We start from the raw sequence: 27,062 nt of genomic DNA, 5'->3' as shown, positions 1-27,062 counted from the left end.
TTTTTGCCCCCCCTTCATGACCTAGCACATCCTACCCCCTGGCCTCCTGTGTTTGTTGTCCTCTCTCTCCTGACCATGCCTGTGCAGTAGAGCCCCATAGAAGTCTAGGGGATTGTCTACCGGTCAGGAGACAAGTAGATGAGCTCCATAGAAGTGTAGAGAGAGCCAAGAGTGAGAGGAGATTGGGCGGCATGCAGAGAATTCACAGCAACGTTGTCACCCTTCTCAGCACTGCATCACCTTGTATACTGTGGAGGAAGATTATCAGCATTGTCAGTACTGTGAACCCTCCCCTCTCCTGCCAATCACAGGAGTGGCATCCAGTGGGGTGCCCTGCATCTTGAGAAAGTGATGCAGAATACCCTTTTAAATCCTGCCTTGGCAGGCCTTTGATTATGTCACAGGGCAAAGAAGAGGATTCCTTCAATTGTGGAGCAGGTCATTAGAATAAAGAGCAGCTTGGCATTTACCTAAACAGCAGGCTTCTTTTAGGAAGTAAAACATATGAAAATAAGTACAAAGCTCCACCTACTGGTTGTAAATGAGAGTAAAAAATATTCATATGCAATATTTTATTATAACTTCGCTAAAATAGCTGAAAAGAACTGAGAAGTCCAGATTGTTTTTTGCATTATTCACTTTTTGACTAGTGAGTCCACCTGAAATGAATGTTGGAAATCAACATTTACAGAAACAAGGAAATAGTCTCAAAAGGTGTGCGGCAGGATGGGTTTTATTTCAGGTTTCACATGAATAATAAAATGATGGACATATAGATATATTTCTTCCTGCACACTATAGAAAGATTGATGAAGACAAATTACCTTGTTCATAGGTTTTGCTATATCCATTACGTTGTGCTAAATTTGCCTTTCAAGCAATAGTATCACATAGACAAATATAGCTAGAGGTGTCATATTAACATTTCATAAAGTGATCTTATTATCGTTTATATCCTGCTTCCTATTCTTGGGATCTTTGACCTGTTCAAGCTATACAGTCTCTTGCAGAATTTTCACATACATTTCCGGGCGTGTCAGATGTCACCATCTCCACTGTGCTGTGGTTCCAACCAGGGGGCCCTATGCCATTACAGGATGCAGAAATGACGTAGAGGCCAGAAGTTATAACCACAGTGCACATTCAGGCACCTGACACACCCAGAAATGTTGGGTGGGAAGGTTCTGCAGGAGGCCGTAGCTGGCCTAGAACAAGTGTCTAGATTAGGAAAGTCAGAGAAAGCCAGAAGTACTTTTGTGCATACCTCTATCAAGAAGCAAGGGGGGTCAGGATAACTGCAAGGCAACTAAAAGAGGTCAGCAACGGCAGCTTCTATGCTTCTCTCATAACAGATTTCCCCTAGAACTCTAGGCAAATAAAAAAAACTTACCCTTACGGTGGGGCTACCCCTACACTGTAACAGTTAAGTGCTTGTTCTGTCAAGGGGACTTTTTGTTAGAAAAACTTTTCTTTGTCATGGCAAAGTTAAAGCTTTTCTAACACATGTAAGGGAATGTGATTATGTGCATGGGTAGGAGGGAGAGACCCAGGACTGAACAACAATGTGGTTGATATCCCAAAGTACCCCTCTGCAAGGAGTCCCCCCCTATTCAATTAGGAGAAATGGTAAGGGCACCACAAAGAAGGTCTCTTGCATGCAGCATCTGGGTCTACATGACAACAGGATCACATCCCAGCACCCACTTGACCCACTTTTGTTGTCAATGAGCCCCTAAATCCCAAAGAACTATTAGTTGCACAGTCTGGGTAAAGCTAGGTTCCCATCTGGGCGATTCCTGACCACGCGGCAATGGTGCACAAAACGGCGCGGATTGCCGGGCGGTCACGGAGTCGCCCACCACAGCTGATCGTGCGGACAGTGCCATTATTTTCTAATGGCACTCCAGTCGCCACCGGCAGATCGCTTGGTTATACCGCCACGATTCTGCCCGTGCAATTGAACACGATTGCTCAGATCTGAACTAAGCCTAATTGGTGTGTCCACCTCTGGCTGAACTATACAATCATTTTCAAAATTGAAAAGCTGAAATTGTTTCTGACCTGCTCAGGGTCACTTACATTTGCAGTTATGATTATACAGCATTTAGATAGAGCCAACAATTTGCATAGCGCGTGTAATCTCTATAGTTGAGTTATAGAAGAATCGCAAAGATGTCTGGTTGCAAAATTGTTCAAGTGGACCTTTCAGTACCTTTACAAGCTTGCATGATTAAACTAGTAGATCTCCAATGCCAACAAAGACTAACATCACTTTTATTTTTTAAGCAGATCAGGTAAAGGCTAGATGCCCTGTCTGCTTTTTTTAATGTCTATGTCACTCTTGCATATTTTCCCTTACTTCAGGTCTGGTGAAATAGTTGTTGCAACAGAAAAAAAGAGGCGTGTCAAATGGCATCCAGCATGGTAGTAAAACACAAACTGAGGTTCTAACCGTTCCCCGCTTTTTTCAAAACAAAGAAATTACATTTTGAAAGGATATACATTTAAATTCAGGGCTAGTTCACGCAGAGTGCGGAGCAGATGCAGAGCAGAGCAGTTACAGACCGCATCAAAAATGCATCCAATGTATTCCAATGGTATTTTGGGCTCTAGTTTACACCAGAGTGTTCAGTTCCAGAGCATGTGGAAAAACGGCAGCATGCCCTATTTTTTCTGCTTGGAATGCAACAAAACGCATCAAAAACGCATGCAAACACCCTGGAACACACTGGAAGCCCATTTTAGGCTAAAAAGACAAAAAACAGCCCGCAACGCGTCAAAAATGCAGCAAAACACACAGCACTGCATGTGCAGAAACTCATGCAGATCTGGTCCGCAATTGGTGTGAACAAGCCCTCAAACTTAAATCCCCTCCCTATATAAACACAATGAAAAATGCTGCTCACTTACAACAGCAGACACCTATCCTCCTTTGTAGAACGCGGGGTGGGGGGTGGAAGGTCACGGTGGTGAGAGTTGTGTTCCTGTAATGCAGCAAGCAAGCAGCTTTGGTAGTCATTGTCTGTGACCTGCCCCCTCCTTACTATGAGTCCATGAGATGGCTAGACTCGCAGACCAACAGTAAAGTAAAGCAATGGCAGAGGGTAATTCAGAAACCTTGGAAGCTGGTTGTTGGCTTTGTTACAAAATGAATCAGGTTTGGGGGCTAACTAGGTCCCCAGGAGAGAGAGAGAAAATCTCACACGTCAGAACCTAGGACTTCTTGCTCTATATGGTGAGTATCAGTTTACATTGTTCGGGGAGTACAGGTATGCTTTAAAATATGGAAATAAATAATAGTGAACATATATGTTGATCTCAGCAGTTACAGTGCCAATCACTATTTCAAACATCCAGAACATCCTTAGAAGTAGCAGTGCCTTAGAGCTGAATTGTTCAATGGAAAAAAATCCTGAGAAAGGGGAACAGAGAAGCAGCTTTCAGTTCAACTGTACTATTATGAAGGTTATCCTTAGCATTTCTTCAGTGTTGCTCATGTCTGCAGAAAACTGGGGGCACATCTAGAGAAAAGTTGTCAAGGGACAGTGGAAGAAAGGAAAAAGGTGAAAGGTTATATCTGCATACTTGCTTGATTATCTGAACAATAGGTCTGTTAAAAATATAGTTCTCTTTTTAAAGTCCATCAAAAAAAGCGGTGTTTTTCTGCAAGCTTAAAAAAGTGTAGCAAATGTATGTCTTCAACACAGAGCACAACATTCCAAGGCCACATTGTAACAAATCTTCAAGCACACAATGATCCCTTTGCTCTTGCTTTCATCATAACCAAACAAAGCTATCTGTTTCCCTCGTCCTCCAGATCCGTAATCAAAATACATTCTTCCACGTTACTTCCCTCTGCTCCAGACTGCATGCAGGTCAAGTCCTGGAAGCCGGCGTCTGTATGGCATTGGTTCTTTTTGAACAGATACAATGCAAGTATGAAGAAACCCAACAGCACAAGTGTCACCATCACAGCAATCGGAACCACGGCATGACTTGTTCCTAGAACAACAAAAGATTCTACGTCATAAGGATATGTCGTTAAGGATAAAAACACGTCATTCTCTCATAAACATTTGTCTGCAAGTCATCTGATTTGTGTATGTAACTAAACTTTGCTAGTTAAAACCAGAAAAAACTATAGACACCACAGAAAACTTATAAACGCGTTGGTGCCTAAGTCCAAAATGCATAAAGTTATTTTTTTTGTTTAGGGCCCATTCACACACTTAGGCTACATTCACACTGGGCATCATGAGACTCCTGCAGCAAGAACCTACAGAATGGTCCCCATTTAGATGCGGCTGCTGTACCCAATGAAGTTAATGACCAGGTGATAGCGGCCGCATCTCTCAGCAGCAGTCCCCATGTAATACATGGTATGAATACATTGAGTTTGGAATACATGACTGTCACTGGACACATCTATCCTGCGTCCAGGGACAATCATCTATCCCAAAACGCATGTAATCTTACATGGTAAGACACGGTGGCTGTCACCCTGTTATTAACTTTAATGGATACAACGGCCACATCTGGGATTCCTGCTGCAAAAATCAAAACTCCTGTCACTGGAAAAAGTACATGAGCTTCTTTTTGGCTCGTTTTGTCCCCATAGAGTCAATAGGAAATGCTTGGAAACACGCATTGCAATTGATTTTGCTCGTTTACGCGTGCTCTTGCCATTTACATCAATGTGTCACAATCTGCGCATAAAAACACGGAAAAACGCTGGTGCCTAGGTGTGAATGGAGCCTAAAGCGCTCTGTTACAGTGTGGAAATACACATGTGTTAATGTGCTTTATGACATATGTTAATGTGTGTTGTTTTAGGGGAGCCCATTTGGGCTGCCAATGGACCATATGGATGGAAAAATGTACGTGACCCTTTTTTGAAAACACAGCATACCACAACACACAGAATATGTGGCACACTGTGGTGTTTTGTGCATTGGGCTCCACTCTCCGATTCGATTGGGTGCCATCCACAATGAACAGCACTGCAATGCTCCTTACAACCATCGCACATGGAAAGTCGTGCGATGGTTGTAAGGTGTATGGCCAGCTTTACGTGTTCTCTAAAGTCAGGTCAATTGCTACACCATTTATCTTTACGGAGGTATTACACTTACGTGATGCTGTGAGATCATCTTCCAATGTTTTGATACCTGTGAAACACAAATAGATATTTATTTGTTTAGATATTATTATATTTTTTTTTTGATCCTTCCTTTCTCTCTTTTTTTACCTAGTAGCTGCCTTTGCCGTTTGTATTCCTTATTTTCTAAATGTTCCCTACTTTTCACTCTCAACTAGATTAACAATAAAGAGGTTAGTAACATTTTTTAAGAAGTTGCGTCTGTGGCTTTTCCCCAGATTTCTGGGTATTTTGACTTATATGTTTTACTTTTTTATTCATCTGGCCCCCGCTCGTCCTTAATCAGTGCTAATTATGCCTATATTTGCCGAATTGGCAACCAGATCCATACATTCTTTGTAGTTCTGGGAGGCCCATGGAGGTCATGGTTCGATTGCTAAGTGTTTGTTTTACCTTTTTTTCTTTGTTTTCTCTTATTGTAATGTCTCTACGTATGTAAAAATATATTAAGTTAAAAAAAAAAAGATATTAAAGTGAAGTTTTGGCTTTGTTGAGAGAAAACAGTCTGCTACAGGTAAACTGAAGATATTGATGCCACCATTTTCCTGAAACTGACTGCTAAGCGGGACAGGCTTCCTTCATTAGCATCACCTTGTCCATTCCTGTATCCTTGTTTTGTAATAACAAATCCTGCCACCCTTGCATCTCTTTACACATACCATGATCGTGAAAAGACCATGGTCAGTGGAAAGAATTACTGTATATAACTGTATATGATTAATATATATACTGATGTGAATGTGCTCTATGTAAAGCGCTATGTAAATTGTTGGCGCCAAAAAAAAATCCCCGTAATAATAATAATAAATATAATGATGGTATTCAGTATTTAAATTGCCTCTTTCTGATGTCGTTAAAGCCTCTGCAGACTTCTGGACCCTGAGAGGACCCAGCCACTGCACAGCCAATAGGAAATGTCCCTATTGCCCAAACAGTGACGTGGACACCCGAAGATGGATTCTCCTCCTCTGCAGGGAAGAAGATAGAAGACTCGAGACCCAGCACATAGTTTATTTATTTTGTAAAGTAGCCACCCTCCAGAATGAAGGACAGTGTCAGCACAAGTTCAGAGATGATTTGAGAATCACAAATAAGATACATTTGATACACAAATAAGATACATTTGTGTTAAAGGGTAACTTCACTTTCCCAGGCAAATTTGGGAAAATGGAATTACCCCCTCCAATGTGGCCCCATCTCCCTCCCGCTTGCTCCCATGATGGACTACAATCTCACATTTAGTTTACTAATTTGTATTGAGATTGTAGTCCACCACAGGAGTGAGCTTGGAGTGGTGACTACATTACAACACAGAAACAGGAACCATACCGCACTCCTTACCGGGATTCCCACTTGATGAAGATGGGTGCTCGAAATGACTGCGGATGGCACTGTCATACATGAACAATAGAAAAATGTCACCAGCACACCATCAGCTGAAAAAGCAAAATATTTTATTGCCAATAGCTGTAGCTCATTGGCAAGTGCTTTCGGGGCCTCGCATCTCTAAGCCTGATGAAGGGGACCCAGCGAGGCCCCAAAAGCGCTTGCCAATGAGATACAGCTATTGGCAATAAAATATTTTGCTTTTTCAGCTGATAGTGTGCTGGTGAAATTTTTCTATTGTACATTACAACACACACACAGGAACCATGGGGAACAAAGGTAGCCACCCTCCAGAAGACACCCTCCAGTGTCAGCACCAATTCAGAGATGATTTGAGGTCCTACAGCCGAGTGATACACAAATAAGATACATTATTGTTAATTATTAAGGAACTTGAATGTATTTTTAAGCTATAAATTCCTGAGTTTAGTGTCACTTTAAAGGTGTGAATAAGTTTCACTATGAAACTCACAATTTCCTGTAACAATCACACAAAACACTTATGAGTAAAGAATCTTCTTTACGAAGAAAGAGACTTACTTGCGTCTTTCTTGCATATAAATCCTCTTCTCTCAGTGCACTCTGTCGGTACCCAAGTACCATCAACCGTCAAAAGTGTGACACACATATCGCCAGTCAAGTCTTTGTATTGTGATAATTCGTTATTCCAATTTGTGTAGTTTAAAGCTGTGCCATCTAACCAAGTCTGTGTGCCGTCTACAAGAAGAACACGTACGCTGTTGAGTTTCATGGCTAAGGCCGCTAACAATGACATGTCAGTTTTGGGTGGGCACTTATAATAATAACAATCACAAGAAGACATCTCATAACTCTCAATGCTTCCATGGTTATTTCCCTTAGGTAGTTTTTGTCTCAGTCTCCACTCATAAGATGTCATTACAGTTGTATTGCTCAATTTATTTGTGTGTTGTCACTTTATGAAGGTGCTATCAAGAAAGCATGACATTGTCGCATTAGCTTCAGCTATTGGCTGTTACAGAGAGAATGGGGGGGTGCATTGGGGTACCTGGGAGATATATGTCAGTTATACCAATTTTATGGGTAAACCCTGTATTTAGTGTTTATTGTTAAATCAAATATTTTATAGTAAAAAACATCTTTAAAGTAATAATAAGCTCAAACTGTTTTCAATAATTAATCCAGAGGAAGCAAATACACATAGCCCAGCAAAGTATTTCTTTACATTTTTTGCCCAAACACTTACAGTCATCATGATCCAAACAGCTGCAACTCTCTCAGCTTGGCTTCCCTGAACTTCCTGTCCAGCACAAGCTCACAAGGGACAGAGCAGTCTCCAACCACTGTCTATCTACTGGGAGGAGGAAGGAGGAGCGAGGAGCAAGGGGGTGGCTTGCCCTACTGTGTCCGTGTGCTTGTAGAGACACACACAGCTGTCTAGCACATACAAGGGTGGCTCCATGGGACCCTGCAAGGGAAAGGAGCCACCCTAAAGCAGAATATCAGGGCCAGTGCTCAGGGGACCAGCTGATTCTGCAGGAAGCTAAAACTTTTAAACATCATGGAGCAGCATCCATTGTGATGCAATCATTTTTTATTTAATTAATTTATTAAAATGGTTTGAAAGCCTCTTGAATTTACTATCAATTTAAAGCTGACCTCCAGCTACAAGAACTTTAAATATATTCCTTAATAGTAACAAAGCATATAAAACCACTTTGTGTGCACCAAATGCCTTAGCAAATGCAGTTAATATGTTGCAGTTATAAATGTAGCAGTGATATCATCAGTGTGCTGTGCATAGCTTGTGCAGATAGCAGAGCTGTGGGAGGGACCCAACAGGCCCCACCCACTACAGGCTGCCTGCAGAAAACTACAGGAGGGGGCCGAGACAAGACCAGCCACCCTGCACAGGGAGAGAAAGTCCAGGAGAGAGGGTGGCCTAGGTATGGTCAATCCGGTTCTTTTCTTTTACCTGCTGTTTCTCAAGTTCAATTTTGGTAATATGCTTGCAGCAGAACCTCCCGGATGGGCAGGCATTTTTAGATCTTGGTTTAGGCCTTTTCTGCGACATTGGGAAGAAGGTGGTCAAGTGAAGAGTCTTAGGGGACATCGTGGTCAGCTCCCAGCCTATGTTGCACCGTGCCTGAAATTGTGGCGGCAGTGGCGATTCTCGGCTGAAGATCTTAAGTCTGCTCCAAGGAAAGTCCTTATGAGCCTTATCTTGAGCGAAGCCTTTCATGACCCACTGGCCTTAAGGGATTGCCCAGGCCCGATTTTGAGGGAAGGGTTAAGATTGATTAATATGGACAGGGTGCCACTTAAATTTAGGGATCTAGCCTGGATGTGCTTCCATGGGAAGCTCTATGTTGGGGGAAATTTGAAACACCGCAGGGAGTCGGAATGTGGTTGTCCTCGAGAGGAGTGTGTGGGTACGGTGGAGACCATGGACCATTTTCTGCTTCATTGCCCCTTTAACATAGAGGTATATAAACAGGTGGGACGGGCCCTCGGTGTTCCTTTCCTCTCTAGGCTGAGTTATGCTGAGTGGGAGTACGGAGCATTCAATGCAGGAGGGTTTTTTTGTTTGGATACACTTTTTTTAGTCAGCCTAGTCGTCCGTTATTTCACGTGGAATGCACGGTGTCAGGTCTCCATTCGGCATAAAATCCTTCCTGTCCAGGTGGTGGTGAGTGACATTCTGCATGCGGTGGGGAAGATTCGGGTGCTTGAGAGAGACAAATGGAGGCAGGGGGCTTGGTTGAAGGCGTGGAGGGGTATCAGACGTCCCTGACCCACAAGAGTGTCTGTCCGGGTGTGTGGCTGTCTGTCTCTTATCACCCTAAATTTTTGTTCTTTAAGATTTTTGAAAAATGGCTGCGTGCATAGGTGACGGGTTGTGCCTTTTAGGCCTTCTCTGCTGCTTCATGTAAATAGTTGGGGGATCTTTAAGCATGAGGCTGTTTATGCAGCAATGAGGCTTTGCCTGTCTGTATATATATGTATAACATTGAGGAGTACTGAATATTTGTGTTTGATTTCTGTTCAGTTAATATTATGTTTATGTTTTGTTACTTTTTTATATAAGCGTTGCTTGAGTCTTTTAATGAAAAGATTAGCAGCAGTGACCGGTCCTTATGACAAGAAACTCCTGCACAGAGGCAAAGTTTCACACTGAGCTGGAAGAAATACACAAAACACACCAAGATTTAGGTATGAATACACATGCCTCTTGTATTCAGACAATATTTGCTTATTCCAGAGACCAGCTTCAAAAAATGTTTTAATAAAATCGGGATGTCTCATATTATGCTCTAATACCAGCGTAACTTGAAACATGGTCAGAAAGGTAAATTTAGCCTTTTAATGGTTTTTACTCTTCAAAATAGTTTACTTACCATTGCTAGACACTATTCTGTTTAACCAGATGTCTTGTACGGTAAAGGAACTGAGAAGTCTCTGAAGAAATATATCTTCCTCTTCATGCATTACACTCAGGATTCTAGAATCTAGACACGAAACAGTCACAAAACACAGAAATATGTTCGTTTGTTCAGCCGGTTATCAGTTTCCTGCTTTCCTAACGGCTAATCTCATCAGGCTTGAAACAAAGACAATTTATCTAACTAAAAAAAAACAGAGCAGATACAGCAATGTCCCATAATGTAACACGTCAATATGGAACAACATTTTTACAAAGGTTTTGGCATAATGTTAAAAAAAAAAATACCAGGAAATAAGGCATTAATAGCAAGCAAAAATAGCCGTGTTTCTTCTCACGATAGATTAGTGATAAGAGCTGTGGCATTGAGAACAATGGCCAGCTACGAACGCCTAAGGACACAGAAATGTCCAGAATAAAGCAACAATGGTGTGTTATCTATTAAAGGGAAAGTAAAGGTGTAGTGGCATTTAGCAGATATGTTTAGTTATTTTAAAGTCTAATTGTAGTTTCAGTCCATAAATGGCCGCACACCACAGGTCTTGAAATATAAAAGTCCAATCTTTATTGTGATCCAAAAATATGTATACACCACAATCAAGTTTCCCAGCACAAGGGGAACCTTCTAAAGCGTTTCACCGATGAGATGTAAACATAGGTCAAGCAAAACAGAAACGCACTCATCTACCTCCGCATGTATCAATTGCCCCTCCCTTTTAGATTGTAAGCCCTCAGGGGCAGGGCCCTCCTTATCATCTTGTCTTGAATTGTATTGTGATTGTAATGTCTTCATTATATTGTAAAGCGCTGCGCAAACTGCTGGCGCTATATAAATCCTGTATAATAATAATCAACTCATAACCAGCTTTAAAGCAAGGTGCACATGGAAGGGCTTTAAACAGTGCAAAAAAAGTTTCCCAGCACACTCATAAAAACAGAGGTTTTATATGCACATCTTTGCTTGTCTGATTTGGTGCAGTGACACACTGGGGGTCTTAGCTGCCGTTGTGATGTGCAGGGTCTCTGGTGTGTCCCTGTGCCTTCAAGGAGGTTGGGCTGCCTCCTGGCAAACCTGCACCCAATTTATCTTTTGCTACATGTGCTCCAAGATGGAGACTCTTTGTCAGGAAGCGGATCTGAACCCAGGGCCTCTGCTGTGGCTGGCGGTGGTTCTACCTGCTGAGCCACCTTAGAACCTTGGATAGCTCCTTGTCTGATGTCCTGTGTAATCCTCAGTTATACCTAATCTCTGCTGAACTCTGAACTCCATGCTCCTCCCTTGAACTTCCTATTTAAGCCATGCCCCTGCACTTCCTGTTTGCCAGATTAATGTGCTCCTGCCATTATCTTGCTTCCTGCTCACTTTGTGCTACAATCTACTCATGCTGCTTCCCGTGTACCGACCTTTGGCTGCTGATTCACCGACTACTCTCACCGTCTACATACCTGATAGCTTTGGCTCCTGACCTAGGCTTGTTCGCTGACTGTGCTTCTGCCTACTCCTCCACTACTTCCCTCTGCTTGTGTACCAAACCCGGCCTGTTATACTACGAATTGCCTGCTGCTTCAGCTGCTGGACTCTGAGCCTGATCACAGATCGTGACACTCTCATAAGTTAGAGTTAGGACCGCACTACACAGAGGGGCCTTGACAAGCAGTGCGGCTTTCACATATTCTGCAGAAAACGTGTATCTAAAACCTCTGTTTTTAACTTTAGCGGTTAGACGACAGGTTTTTTGCATGCTGGCTGGTGAGTGTGCTGGGAAACTGTTTGCTGTTGTAATCATCTGTTAAACGCATTAGCTGGTTCTGCTTGTGCTGGGGAGCTTGATTGTGGTGTATACATATTTTTGGATCACAATAAAGATTGGAGTTATATATTTCAAGACTTGTGGTAGGGGGCCGTTTATGGACTGGATCGGGTGATGGTGCACCATTCAGGCTGAACCTGCAGGATCTGTGTAGCATGGACACAGCCGGAGAATCGGTGAGACCTTTTTTGATTCTAATTGTAGTTTGCTACAGTTAAAAAACAGCTACATTGAGGGTTCATTAATAAGAGATATGTCTTAAATATCTTACCAGTTAAATTGTAGTTGATCCGCAGGGGCTGTAGGAAACCTCAGCCAGGTACAAGGCTGCAGAGAAGGACTGCTGCTCTGTGTAGAAGCAGTGGTCCCTCTGTAGCGGTCCCAGATTGTGAGCTTTACTGATTGGAAAGCTGCAGCTCTTATTCAGTAATAGGTGGGTTGGACAGCCACAGAGAGACTACAAAGAGAACACCATGGGTTTGACAGCTATAAGCTTGCTGATCAGTGGGGACTACACTGATCGTCACACCCCCTATGACATCATCTCACCCTGCTGTAGTGCAAGTGGGCACAGCAAATCCAAGGGTGATGATACAGTCCTAGATTGAACAACAGTAATACAGTATTGTCGTCCTTATAAATAAAGTGGAAGAGCAATGGTTTGGCTGGCCAGTCAATAGGTATGTTTGGCTCTTTACGTAGGTAATAGATGCAGACTAATAGAACATTAATGAGTTGAGCTGTTGGGCCAGAGGAGCCTGATCTGTGAAGCTGAGAGACTACTTCTGCATCAGGTCCGCTTCCCCTTAGATTGACAGCGTATAGCAGTTGACTGTCTAGAGGCTATGGAACCTGCTCATTACTGTATGCTTTCAATCACAAGAAAGGGGGACCTAATGGGGAACTGGTCTCCCAGCATCAAGTATGTTACAGCCCTTCCGTGCCGCCCCAATAGGGGCATAGAATATGAGATGCATAGCCTCAGTTAATATTAGCATTGTTATATAGGTTAGTATTTATATAGTGTGATTTGCCTAACTATTTTCTCATAGCTAAATCCATGTGTTATCCTATGCTGCCATCTAGTGGCCTTTTGTTGTAACAAACATGCTTTCTGTAATTATTCCTCATGTGACGATGTATTTCCCCCTAGTGTACGCCCCTTCCTGCTTCCTGTGTGCAGTACTTCCTGTGTCATGGCACAGCTACTAGCCACATGTAACAAGGACACACATGTAATCTGCACAGTACGTAGGAAAGGCATCATTTTCTGACCGCACAATACTATAACCGTTCAACTGCTGTTCCTATCATCTGCTGTAACCTGATGTTAAAGAATAAACACCTCTTTTGAATGAATCGGTATTGACGAGTTCAGCTATCTGACGAGGATTGTCCGCAGTGAGTATATCTGCTTATACAGGCCAGGCATAGAGGTCTCAGCAAGGGATATATTTCGCTATCACAACGATCGGAGTCAGAATACCTTCTCTGCAGCATATGCCGGGGCTGATGTTTTCCTCTGTTAAAGGGGATCAATACTTAATTAAGAGTAACATACAGGCATATTGTATGTAAACAATACAAATTATTGCAGCTCTGTATTCATCACTGGATGTGTTTTTTTTAATGCAAGAAGTATTTATACCTGAGTTTGATTTGGTATCAGCTATTTGTAATCCCTGCAAAGCAGAGCTCAAACTAGAGGAGAGAGAAGCAGAAGAAAAAGCCAACCAGTTGTGCTTGAGTGCAAGGTGCATGCTAATAGGAGGAGGTAGCAGAGAGACAGGGAAATGAGCTCAGCAGTCTTTAACTATCCATTCACAAGATGGGTATAGCAACAAGACCTGTTAGTGCTACTTACCTGCAGCTGAGCAAAATCAGGCCTCCTGCTCTGCCATACAGGGCTACGCGGTGTGTCAAAGCTGTAAATCTCGACTGGGTGGACAGAAATACAAATACTTTGGAAGGTAAAACAGCTGTGTGTTTGCTTGAAGTTCAGCTTTTAACTAGCAAGACATTTACCATATACATTCTCTAGGACCCTCAATATATGTGTATTGTCTCTTTATAGCAAACTACAATTGGGATTTCATTTTTGACGTGACTGACATATTTGACACACTTGCTCTATTTAGTTATTGTATTACATTTTAGGATTCTGAATATTAACCATATGAGGGTACTTTATATTTGACTCTCTTGATGAATGTATTGGCTGTTGTTATCCCTGAAAAGAGCCGGCGCACGCAGAGCTTCTCTCCCATCTCCATAAACACAAATATACAAATCAATCGTGCACAAACTTGCTTTTAGGGATTTGCCCCTGAGGATGCTACTGGTAGTTCAGTGTCCAGATCATTTGTAGATGGGAAATCATCATCTAATGTTTGCTAACGTTTAATGATGTTAAAGCATCATTCTCACTAGTTTACCTTGTTTCTGGCAAATCCCCTCCGCAGTGTGGTAATCTGTGTTGTTTAAAACAGCTGCAAAAGTGTAGCAAACTTCTTGGAACTGTATCCAATCTTCTGTACAGCTGCCAATAAATTCTGTGGTTCTGTTTTCTGAAAATAAAACATTTGATAATATGAAATAGGTTGCCAAGAACAATTTACACAAAGTGGACCCTTGCTGCAAACATATAAAAACAGCAGTTCAGTCCCCATATGCCTGTCTCTGTGCTAGGGTGGGGTGAGGTCAGGCAGAGGCAACCAGTCACTGTCTTTGGCTCACACAAAACCCACCAACACAAAACCCACCAACACAAAACCCACCCTTGGCCATGGCTTTTAGGTAAAGGTGGCAATGAGGTAGCGGTGGCTGCATTCTGGGGAACCCCACTACCAGAGAAGGCAATCATTTGGTACTTTGGTGAATCTAAAGGCAATTTATGGGTAATTTATGATATTGGTTATCTTCAAAATTTTTACACTCCCTGTCCATAAAAACTCTGTCCTACACTGGTTTATAGTGGTTGGACTGCAAGGAATTGGCTACCGGTAAGGCACCTGCATAAAAGATTAATATATTTGTTAACAAGTCAGCACTGGAAAAAAAAGTGACCCAGCAATCTCTTACATTATTTTTGGGTCATATGAATTTACCATATTGTTGGATACAAACTTTTGGGGCACATGAAAGATCCATTAGATGACAGCCAAAATAAGAGGGTAATAACAAAAAAAAGTGTACGTTTTTGGTCCTCTATAAAACTAATGATTTACCCTTAACGGCTTAACCCTTGGCTCTAAACCTGAAATTAATGGCAAAATGTTTCACTCTAATCCAAAAGTCAACCTAGCCCATTCCTTATGCCTAACATTTTTCCTTTACGTGAAGCAAGCCCAAAACCTAAGCTCTAAACTTAATATAACCCCAATACCCTAAACCTAATAAATATTATGGCACTTTCTGGTTCGACTTTCTCCTGTCCCGCATACATTCCTATTAGCCTATAACTAATATGGGCTGCATCACTTGTCAATAGAAATGTCTTAAAGGCCGAGGGAAAACAGGCAAGTATCAACGCCACCAGGAAGTGCTGATGTCTGGTCCAATCAGAATGGCCCAACATTCAGGTGAAGTGGGGTCAGAGAACGGGAAGTAGAAGAAAGGTGTGGGAAAACAGATTTCTTAAAGCAGTTGGTATTTTCTGTCAGGTCCTAAGCAGTGTAGAAGGAAGGATTACCCTTAGGCAGCTCCCCCCAGGAGTGGTAGCTGAAGGATGGCTCTTTGATCGAGTGGGGATTGCATGTAAAGGAGGAAAGCGTAAAAGCAGAATATATAAAGTCCAGATTTATTTTATCCAGTGCTTGACCAGCATATAGAGATATACCAATTCCTCCTCAGGACCCCTTCGGTTTTACCTGACCAGTACACACTTCATTCAACAGTACCAATTGCTGATGAATTGGGACCCTTTCAACACCTGAAACGTGTTAACACAAGAGTTTAAATGAAATTAAATCTGGACTTTATAAGTTGTGCTTTTGGCATTTTTCCTTCTTGCAAACTAAGCCCCTGAATTTTATACCTCTCAACATAACAGCAGGGTCATACAATTAAACTACACCTTCACAGCCAAGGAAGATGCCATCTTACCCTCTATATGGATTGCAGTTGCCATGGTGCTGCACATGTGATCAGCATTGACACCAGCCCCAGATAGAACAGAATAGTGGGTGGCAACAGAATAACTATGTCCATACCTGTGCTGACAAGACATATTGCACCCTGCAGTTCCATATTACAGTCCATAGCTCTCCAGTGTCCGGCAGTGTCAATATATGCACAGTTACCATCTTGTGATGGAGACTCATCTGCCCATGATGTAAACCACGACATAGAACCATCTATCCATTCAAAATCTTTGCCTCCCTGTTGATACAAAGATTTCATAGCATAATCTACATAAAAGAGATCTACCAATATTGTGAAAACATAAAAAAAGAGTCAAACATTATAATATAGAGACAGCTATAAAATTTAACAGAGGAAAAGACAGTTTGTTCCCACCTTTTCTCAATATTGTCATGAGTATAGTGATTTTGTTATGATTATATAAAAGAATATTCCTGTTTTCTTTGATAATCAGAAAGTCCTGAAAGAGTTATCAGGGGGTTGCAGTCATGTCACAAACCTTTATTCTTTTTTTTTTTTGTAAATTCTTTATTTAAAGAGGTATTTTTTTTTTTTTCTTCCATGAGATATACAAACCTTTATTCTTAACACATATAATCACCTCATCACTGTGCATTCTTGGTTTAAAACTATTCAAACTATGAACTAGCCCATAGCAAGCAATTAGGTTTCAGATCATCACTAACTGGCTGCTTCAGGGTACTGCATTTTATCACTGCTTATGGTGCTGATTTATCCCACAGGATGGATCCTACAGTATTTCCTCACCATAGCTTACAAACGCTAAGTCCAAAGGTTGTTAGGAGGTTTTAAAGTAGAACTGCGGTCAAAACAATGAACATTCATATTTCCATATTCTTAACAAGTAATAAATGTTCTCCAGCCCCAATGGTCTCTACAGCTACAGGCAGTATTGAGTAATTCATCCTCAAAGTTCACAAGAGATGCAGTTAATTCTTCCAAATGGGGTCTTGGAAATAGGATCTTCTCTCTCCCTGTCCACCTGCTCTATCTCCATGTTTACAGTAGACATTAGAAGGCTAGAAGATTGCTGATTCACTGCCAGGAGAGGGGAAGCAGGATGAATTTACCTGCAGAGATGAAAGTGAAAATTCTTCTGCATAAACTAATTACTCCACAGTACCTGCAACTACTGAAGCCAAGAATGGCTTATTTTACAGCTTCTTTACTGCTCGTTAAGGATATGCAATGCAGTTATTTGAAGGCTCATAGCTTTGTCACAGGTCTACTTTAAAGGGAGACATTTCTAGATGAGGGTCAGGTAAATTTAAAAATGTGCAATCCTGTAAGAAAAGTCTGATGCATTCCAGATGATCAGTGCAGGTTCGAGTACATACACACACTATTGCCCATGGTCCTGTGAATAGAATTGCAGGCAAGAGCACATGAGCGTGAAGGCATGCATTGGCATCAGCATGCACGGCAAACTGCCTATATAAAACGGGCATGTCATATGGATCTAGTCCAGGACCTGATCTGGTATTCCACTTAGCTATAAAGGATCCGGCCTGCCTTCTGACTTCAATCTGGATTTCAGCCTGCCTGTTGTGACCTTAGCCTGCCTACTGGACTCTGAATTCTGCCTTCTGCTATGTACCTGCCTGACTGGCTGTTACCGACCTCGGCTTGTGACCCAGATTTAGCTCCTGGTTCCTGATTTGGTACTCCATTGCGTGTCTGTTACTGACTTCAGTTTACGATCCCCACTCTTCTCCTGGTTCCTGATTTGGTTCTCCTCCGCTTGGCATTTACCAGCCTTCACATGTGCTCCAGCTATGCTCTTGTCCTCTAGTACCCTGGCATTGTGTCCTGGTCCTGCAGTCTATAGTCATCCAGTCAACAACACCCGACCTCCAGCACTCTTGCCACTTTGCGTGCCCTTACTTCCTGACATCACTTCCAGGGATGTCATACGAGAGGTGCGAGAGAAGTCCTCTCATCAGCTTGGTCATGACCTAGGTACATGACAAATCCATATACCTTCAACTGTAAAGGTCTTGTCTTAGGACAATTTCATCCTCTGCACACCCCTGTGTAGCAAGATGGTTGGGGCTGACAATTAATTCCGGTCAGCTGTGAGAGATGCAAAGAGTATAGAAGGGTTCTAGGACCTGACATGCTGCTGTAGACCTTTGCATAGGGGCATCGACATAAACATAGAGTTATTATGGCACTCATCCACCCTCTGCACACATCTCTGAAGCTGCCCAGATATCTGGGAAATTCCCAAAGATATCACCAAAGCTTATATACAATTCTCATCAGCTGCAGAATGGCAGTGATAACGTTATAATGTGCCAGGACCCGCATTTTGTAGCTGAAGATTGCAGGCACTATGGTAAGAATAGATAATGTTTAATTACACTCACCTCAACCCCATTTTGCAATCTTAGGTGTGTATTTATCAACCAATGAACGGCTGAGTCACACATCATTTGTTGCTTTTTCACCAATGGGCACACTCCTTACCTCTATAGGGTTAGATTGGGCTGAAAGCACACCCAATCAAGTTAATTTTGTACCATTGAGCAAACATCTGTATTTCTTATTATTCTATACAGATCCAGTTCTCAGTATGCCAAAGCAAATGTTATATTTGCTGGACATGATTCCAACATTTGCCATTGTACATGGACACATCCTGATTAGCCAAACTCTTCCATTGTCACACAACTAAAATATTTATTTGCATACACTTCCGGCATTGCAAGCGCACTTTATATCCAGGCACATTCTTAATAACAATATTTATTTAGATCTGAGCCCACGTAACAGTGTGTTCTCAAATACAAGTATTGAATGTATTTAATACAGTAACACCTACCATTTCTTTATAAAGTCCAATCCAGTTGGAATATCCTTTGCGGTGGACAATGACAGTTGCGAAGGCTTGGTGATATTCATCAGTAATGGTAACTAAATCAGCCCCATATCCCTTGCAAACAAAGGAGGCATCATACCAGGTCATGTTTCCAGATATTACTCTGTACAATTTATCTCCATAGGGCAATACTTCAGGTATTGGGAACACGTCAGAACCATTTGCAGTGTGACCCGAAACATCTATTATAGGAAGAATAAACACTTGATTTTTAGGACTTACCAATCAGTTTGCTTTATGTTCTGACTGCAATGTCTACAGTGATGGGTGCAGGAGTTTACTGTTTGTATACTGTTTGTTTGCTAGGTTGGACATCATCTCTCTGCCCTGGTGTTGTCATGACATGACAAATAAGGCCTCTCCAAATGGTGGAAAACTGCAAAGGACATCCTCATCTCATGGCAGGACATTAAAAAGCCTCCCAAATGCAGAAATAATATAAAGAGTCACCTTGATTCCATCCATGACTTGGTGGTGGTAGCTCTGGTCTAGTGGACCTTATGGGCCTGAAAGTGACTATACCCCTCTGTGTACTAATAAGCTTAATAAGCTATTGAGCACATTGTATTTTATAGTTAATAACCTACATATCACAGTTCCCTTCTGGGGAAGAGAACCTTCCTTTTTTGCATATAAACATTTTATTCTATGGGTCCTTGGTCAGGTCACGTGGCATCATGGATGTTCCTTTATCTTTGGGCAGTGCTGATTGCTCCAGAGAACAGCTTTGTTTTGTCATCGCAGAGCAGGTTGATGACGTATCCCCAGGGAGCGGGTCCTTAAAACCCTTGTCTTGCAGAACCCTTGTCTTGGGATGACGTATCCCCAGGGAGTGGGTCCTTAAATCCCTTGTCTTGCAGGAAGCCAGGCAGCGTCTCATTACCCGCCACCCAGCTTACTGCAGCTTACTGATTGGCCAGGGAAGCCGGCTCCATGCTGTTTGGCTGGATCAATGCTGATTGGCCAGAAGCTGGCTTCCCAGCCAATCAGCATTGAGCCAGCCAAACAGCATTAAGCCGGCTACCTGGCCATTAGGAAGCTGGGCATTGAATCATTACCCGTTGTCCGGCTTCCTGATTGGCTGGGAAGCTGGCTCCATGTTCCCTTGTGGCACTGCTGGTGAGAGGAAATCTCCCTCTGATCAGAAGTTCCGGTACAGGGAAGGTATCGGAGCATTTGGGCGAGTACGAGTACTCGCCCAAATACTCATTATCTGCACCTATACTAGTAACAGTATCGGTGCGTCCCTTATTCAACCAGAAAGAGAAGAGGTGCTGGACCATGGAGCAGTGAGTCTGAGGCGGTAGGGTAACAATAGCCATAGCAGCCCACGTGGCTGCTATGGGGCCTGGGGTAGATGGGGGGGTCTATTAAGGGTGCTGATTAGGAAAACTAAACTATGAAGTTTCATTGAAGGGCTGGTCAGTCCTCAGGATCCTGTAGTCATAGGTCCCCCTCTGTGCAGTGAGAAGCATTTGCTTATCTATCTTCATATGGAAATTATCCTCCTATGCCCAACGTAATCCCAGAGTTTCACCTCTGTTAAATCCTTATAGGAGGGCTAAGGTTTGTGAATCTACAAAAAAGTTTAATAAAGTTTGTACTAGAGTTGAAGAGTAAGTGTGTGCAAGAGCATCAATCATTTTATCATAATTTAAAATGTCATTATGGTTATTATTATTAGTGCAACTATAACTTTTACCCCCAGCACTGCTTCCCATTAGTGTACTGACTATGCTGACAGCTCGCCTGCTGCCTGTCTTTGATACATAATTCATGTTAAGATCAATGACTTGTATTGTCACAGTTGACAATGCTAGCTGCTACAGAGAGAGCTAGGGGGCCCCAAGGTTTTACTACAGGGCTCCATGGTTCGTAGTTATGCCCCTGGTTTGAGCAGAACACCACCAAAAACTAGTTGAGTATTGCAACTTTTTTGTGTTTAATAAGTGCTGGGCAACAGATTGTTTTCAATCTTATTTTAAACTGTTGTTAAGCTTAGAAATTAGGTGTAGGGATGCTGAACATTTTGCCTTTTGATGCAGAGATGGCTACAGTGCTACTTAGCTTGCACCTCCTGAGTCACCTAAACAATACTTGAGTAAGGCTTATGAAAACATTAAATCATTATTAGCTGCAACTCAGTGACTCTGTAAGGCATTACCTTGCATTCGCTCACAAATGAATCCATAGCCTTCGTGACCACAGTTTTCAAGATGCCATTTCCCTACAGGAAAAACATTGTGGTTGGCAGATATTGCAGCACATTGGTGATCCTGAATGTCTTCTGAGCTCTAGGACAACCGACAATATTACAATGGGTTACATTTAAATAGAAACATTGTTAAACCATAGTTATTGATATTTGCTTTAAAAGAGAAAATATGTGGCTAAAGAGTAGAAAATATGGCAAGTGGGGAGTAGGGGAAACCATTTTCATTAAACAACATTCAACCATTCAACACAAAAAGGTGAGCAGTACTGTTGGAAATGATCCCATGGCATCCAAAGAGCTATTTGGGTATTGTTACTGGCCAATAAACAATAATTTAAAGCCTAACTGTACATTTACCAAAGACTAAACAGTTAAAATCAGGGTGCTTAAAATAGTAAACTTGCAGTCTCACTTTACTTTGCTTGATTTGTAAGGGTTTGTAAGCCAAGCTTGATTGGCTTACAAACCCTGTCCGGTGGGAGGACAAAGTCTGTTGCACAGGCACAGAGAAGACCACTGCACTCTCTGTAAGAGCAGTGGTCCCCCCACAGCAGTCTGAAATCTCCCCATTGAGTTAAAGTTAGAGTTAGGCAATCAGAAAAACTCAGGCTCCATGGTGCTTGGAGAGCTCTAGCTGTGACTTAGCAGGGGGGCGTGTTGGACTGCTGCAGAGAGACTGCTGATCCTTCAAAGAGTGCAGGGTTCCCTCTGTAGCCTGCTGCCCGTGCACTATTTTCAGCGCCCTGAGTGTAACTGTTGGGTGTTTGTTAAAATTACAGTTTGACTTCAAAAGATTTTACTAGAGTTTTTTGGGGTAAAGGAAACAATGGTTGCCATGGATATCGTTCATAAGATTAACACAGCGTCATTGTTGCTTGTTCTGTATTTTTCCTATAAGAAGAAACAAAGCTGAATGTAAAGTAGGCAGTTCGTTCTTGGTGCCAGGCGGGAGGTCATCATTTATTTGTATGAACTATTACACGCCTGGCATCTCCTTATGTGGAAAACTTTTCTTCGGAAGATGAGATCCCATTACGGTAAATCTTTCCAATACACTCCTATACATAATGGAATTACTTTTAAGAGGCCCGACATGTTCAAAAGTTTTACTGCATTTGGACTGTGTTCCTCTTTAAAGGGTTGCCAAGAGTCATTATTCATACAAAGGGCTTTTTGCGTGGTGCTGAGATTGCGGAAGTGAGCCAAACATAGTAAAAGATGAGGATTCTGGGAAATTCTCGCTACGTATCCACATGGTGCTTTTATAGAGCATTAAAAAAGGAATTAAACTTTGGCAGTAATTAAAAATTATGTATGACTAGGGATTAAAGACATTATAAATAACCAAAACACAAAATGCAGTCATGTTTGGAATTAAATTATTTAATTGTTTACCAAACAAGAGTTATTTTTTTTAAATTAAAAGGGAAAACAAAACATTGATATGGTACAAGTAAAATGTAACTCAATTTTGTCATTGATCTGTGCTAACAATAATGTCAGTTTCCCTTGTTCCTAGCTAAATGGAAGTATGCATCAGTAGGCATCAGTGTATCTACCGAATATTACATTCCACTTACTTTATATTTCAGTTATGCAAATATGTGTTATTATTAAAGGCTTGCTACATTTAAAACTGATAGCTCACTTTTGGATTATAATCAATGGGTGTAGTTATCTGCTGGCTTATTATATCTATAGGCATCTTCACTTGTGAGATTTATTCATAGCAAAACCATCCATTTCTCAAAGAGGGACTTCTAAATGAATTTATTCTACACTTTAGATAATCTACCAGGAGCTTGTGACATCATTATTTGCCTTTTTAATGACCATGACCATTGGGTATGACTGGGAATGCCTTGAAAAATATAATATGCTGGCATATGACTGAGGGTGATTGTCACTGGATGCATCTATCCTGTGTCTAGTGACAATCATCTATCCCAAACTACATGTAATCGTACCATGTAGGTCGCTGACAGATGTGGCCGCTGACAGATGTGGCCGCCGTCACCCAGTCATTACCTTCAGTGGGTACAGCGGCTGCATCTGAACCGGGACACCTGGGACACCCACCGGAATAATCTGTAGGTTCGTACTGCAGGCATCTCAGGTCGCAGCTTGTGAATGTCGCCTAAGGCTGCTAACAATCATGCAAAAATAAGAATACAGTACTTGTTTTTCCCATAGAATGGATGTTTAAATCAGACACATTATCTATCATTCAGCCGCTTTTACTTACGTGGTTTGTTTTGATTGGAAACCAATTTGTGTATGTGTCTGAAGTGCCATTTTCCCAAACATCATAATCATCTCTGCTGAGTCCAATCCAAAAACTGTTCTTCTGTTTAAACAGCTGCATAACTATAAATGCTACAACAAAGAACAAACCGCCTCATTCATCAAAGTGTCTGAAAAAAGAACAGTCTATGTTGTCCCAGTCAACCATATTCAAACCCGCACTTTAATCCAACAGTGGAATAATGAAAATTGTTGAGGGGCAATATAGACAACTGTTTTTTTTCAGACACTTCAATGAATAAGGCCCAAAGTCATATTAGCAATGAACTAGGGTACTGGTACAGATCTGAACAGAGTCTCACATACCATATAACAGCTTTAAAGGCTTCTGGAGTATATATTTCATGATGGGGTTTTTTAAGGACCACTATTACACATATAAATTATATAAAAAATGAATAAATCAGCGTTGTAAGCATCATGCTCCCTATTAAGTCCTCATGACCCATGCTGTGAGAATGGTAATAACTGTTTTGTGTTGGTAGTTCTCAGATCATGCTGCTAAACTGACAAATTGATCATAGACTTATAGTCAAGTCAACTAATGCATACTGACACTGTTAAATTTGATCTGGACATCCATGCTTCAATGACCTCTGGTCACAAAAGGGTTGAATATAGTGCTAAGTTTGTTGCTTTACTTTTTCTGCATGCACTTCTCATAGGTATATTAAAGCTAAAACCCAGTGTTGTCTCCACCTACACTCTCACTTCCTAGGTTTTTGTGGATTGGCAGGAGGGTTTTTTATTTTGCAGAGCCACGAATCGGACTGGTGCAAAATGCGCAGTAGATAGTTTTCCGCTTTCTTTGGCAACATAGCAGGTACCATTTAATTCAGGCGTAAGAGCTATATAATCCCTGCTGGCTGGCAGATTAATCCACTCAGGCTGCAATTAAACTTGCTGATCGACATCACTGCAACAGCCAGATGTGGGACCAATGGTAAAGTAAGTAACCACAGAAACCATACCTACATGTTTTTGGACAATTCAAAAAAAATCTAGACAATACTATATGCTTAAAGCAAACCTGTGTGCTCCTCTAAAGGAGTAAAGTGATAACACTATTTAGCGTTTGACCTAACTTTTGCTTCTCCAGCTGCCTATCTCCACTTTCATGAAATATAAAATTAGATTAGACATACACCACTCAACGGAACAATGTCTGGGGCATGAATAACCTATTGGCAGGCCCGGACATTATTACTTGAGTGGGAGAAGTAATGCTCATGCAATTGGTGAATTTTAGAAGGTCAGCGATGGGGGAGAAGAAGCTGCATCAGGTACCTGCTAAAAGCAATATGGTACTGTCACTTTGGACACTAGAAGAGAACAGGTTCACTTTAATTTATATACAATTATTTAAAACAACATATATAACATATACCTTGTTCTAGATGATTTGAAATGGTAGACAGGTAACCACCATGTTCCTTGCAATTGTTAGCAGCAGATTGCCAATTCACTTTTTGTCCATCTTCATTTTTGTGTACAAAGTAACACTAAATGTTGATAATGAAAAAAAGACATTAACATCCTAGCAGGAAAACACAGATAATTTTTTTTAACATAATTTGAGTGTTGGATTTTTAGCTGCGTAATGCTCAGTTTATTGCAGGAAAAAAACATTCTGTTTGTTTTCATAAACAAATCTTATTATAAGTGATAGCACAATTTTCCTTGTGATAAACCTTTCTGTTAAGATAATTATTAGGTTTAGAGTTATGGGATTAGGTTGAGGTTAATGGTTAGCTAGTTTAGAGGTAGCTTCAGGATAAAGTGGATCTCAAAAAGTGATGATTTGCTATCTTATAAGGAACATCTAAAATATCCTGAATAATTTACCTACTTTAATTTGAAAGCCTCCTTAAAAATAGTGGTGCAATTCCTTTTCCTAGGCACTGCTGTGCTTTGAGACTCATATTGTGAGGTCATCTAAGGCACTGTGCTAAAGGACTGCTAGCTTCAGGAGATCTGGAGTGAAAGTTGGGGATATTACTACTGTATGGGTCACTGTTCTCCTTGCTGGAGAGGAAGTTATACCTGAGGACCAGCAGCGCAAACATTTGCCTGCTTCTGCTTTAATCCATTCTGTGGAGCTGTTTTTCCTCCACATCTCCTGCTGCTTTTTGATGATATCCTCTGCCAGTCATCAGTTTAACCAGTCATTAGGAAGGGGGCAGGTGGCTTTAGGTACAGCTCTGACATGAAGAAGCAAAACCATTCCTCTGGCCACCTCCACACAGAGACATAGTGCAGAACAAGTCATGGTAAGTCAGTAATCGGGAAAAGATCGGTTGCATGATGCCTAGAGGAAATACTGGTGACCAGTGGCGTAACAATCGACATAGCGACCCAGGCGCCCGCTATGGGGCCCGGGCACAGGGAGGCCCGGCCAGGGTCGCTATGGAATGTGGGGGTGCTGGCTGTCACAGACACAGCTCAGCAGCGGCCACGTCGCATTTCCCCTCATAGCCGCTGCAGAGCTGTGTCAGTGACAGCCAGCCGCTGCGGCAGATGAGGGCGGTGTTTGGAATGGAGGAGGCGGGGCCCGCTTCCTCTTTCATCATTGGCCAGCGACCTAAGAGCAGGTGGGGTCAGTGATGTAAGAGAAGGCGGGGCCCGTCGATAGCAGAGGAGGCGGGGCCCGGGGACGGAACAGGAGTCGGGGCCCGGCGACCACAGAGGCGCTGACAGGTAAGAGATCTCAGACCCTGCAGAGCCCACTACAGAGAGTCTATGGTGGGCTCTGAAGGGTCACTCTCCACTGGGGCTCTGCAAGTGGCATAACTAGCAATCACAAGGCCCCATACACAATTTTGCTATGGGGCCCTGTGATTTCTAGTTACGCCCCTGCTGGTGACTATTTCTATGCCCCTGCTTGCATTTCTTCAGGTCCATAGTAAAGATTTGTGGTATGAGATAGTGTTGGGTTTAGTGTTTGCAATAAATTCAAGCCAGTTTTCACCTTTTGTAAGTGATTAGCACTTATTGTGGTAGTGTAAAGGCTCAGTGATGATGTATATGTGTGTACATTTTCATGACTCACATTGCTGGCTTTTTTCATTTTTTATGGACCTTTTAGTAGGCCTGAGTCCCACAAAATGAAGCTCATTCTGACACTGGAGTTGTGTTGTAAAGCAGCTGACCCCCTCCCTGTGAGTCATTGTAACAAAATCCCTGTAAATCAGCTCTCTCAAGACAAAGTCACTGCGCTACGATGCAACCCAAAGGTCTAAACATTGAATTGGATTTAAACTGTTTTATTAATAGAGATTACTATAGATACAAGTAAGAGAAAACATTTTTCGATTTTTATATACATATGTGAACAGGGCCGGATTTACTCCCCCTGCCGCCCCAAGGCCAGGTTCCACAATACGCCTTCCAAAAAGGTATTTCTTAATGTGATATATGGATGATATTGGTACATAAAGTCATGTATACAATGCTGTTTTATATATTTTTTATATTCGGTATGCCTTGATACCAACACCACATTTAGGCAATATATATTATATTTTATTTACTCATATTCTTTTTTTATATCTTTGTGTTTATATTTGTATATATACACCTATCTATAGATTTATATGTACTTTTTTTGTATGTGTATATATATATAATTTTTTTTGTGTTAAAGTTTTAATATCAGATATGGACACACATGTCATTGCCGGCTTGAGGGTCAGTTACATCCTACTCTTGGAAAGACCCAATCA

At 41.7% G+C, this 27,062-nt stretch overlaps 1 protein-coding gene across 1 annotated transcript in view; it reads right to left on the bottom strand.

The window, feature by feature from the left end:
- Positions 1 to 3,704: 3,704 nt before the first annotated feature.
- The window catches only part of PLA2R1 (phospholipase A2 receptor 1), an 81,981-nt gene continuing 58,623 nt past the window's right edge, over positions 3,705 to 27,062 (bottom strand). The window contains exons 24-33 of the mRNA XM_018571702.1: positions 24,728 to 24,842; positions 23,282 to 23,412; positions 20,986 to 21,115; positions 18,765 to 19,003; positions 15,988 to 16,156; positions 14,212 to 14,343; positions 9,922 to 10,032; positions 7,085 to 7,261; positions 5,133 to 5,168; positions 3,705 to 4,002 (exon numbers count right to left, since the gene is read on the bottom strand). Coding sequence (XP_018427204.1) covers positions 3,794 to 4,002; positions 5,133 to 5,168; positions 7,085 to 7,261; positions 9,922 to 10,032; positions 14,212 to 14,343; positions 15,988 to 16,156; positions 18,765 to 19,003; positions 20,986 to 21,115; positions 23,282 to 23,412; positions 24,728 to 24,842 — 1,449 coding nt within the window. The 3' untranslated portion in view covers positions 3,705 to 3,793. The remainder of the gene's footprint in view (positions 4,003 to 5,132; positions 5,169 to 7,084; positions 7,262 to 9,921; positions 10,033 to 14,211; positions 14,344 to 15,987; positions 16,157 to 18,764; positions 19,004 to 20,985; positions 21,116 to 23,281; positions 23,413 to 24,727; positions 24,843 to 27,062) is intronic.

The sequence above is a fragment of the Nanorana parkeri genome, unplaced genomic scaffold, assembly GCF_000935625.1.
Source record: "Nanorana parkeri isolate BGI_ZX_2015 unplaced genomic scaffold, ASM93562v1 scaffold1812, whole genome shotgun sequence".
Lineage (NCBI taxonomy): Eukaryota > Metazoa > Chordata > Amphibia > Anura > Dicroglossidae > Nanorana > Nanorana parkeri.
Note: the sequence above shows the minus strand (reverse complement) of the source record. Positions and strands in the feature narration are given on the sequence as shown.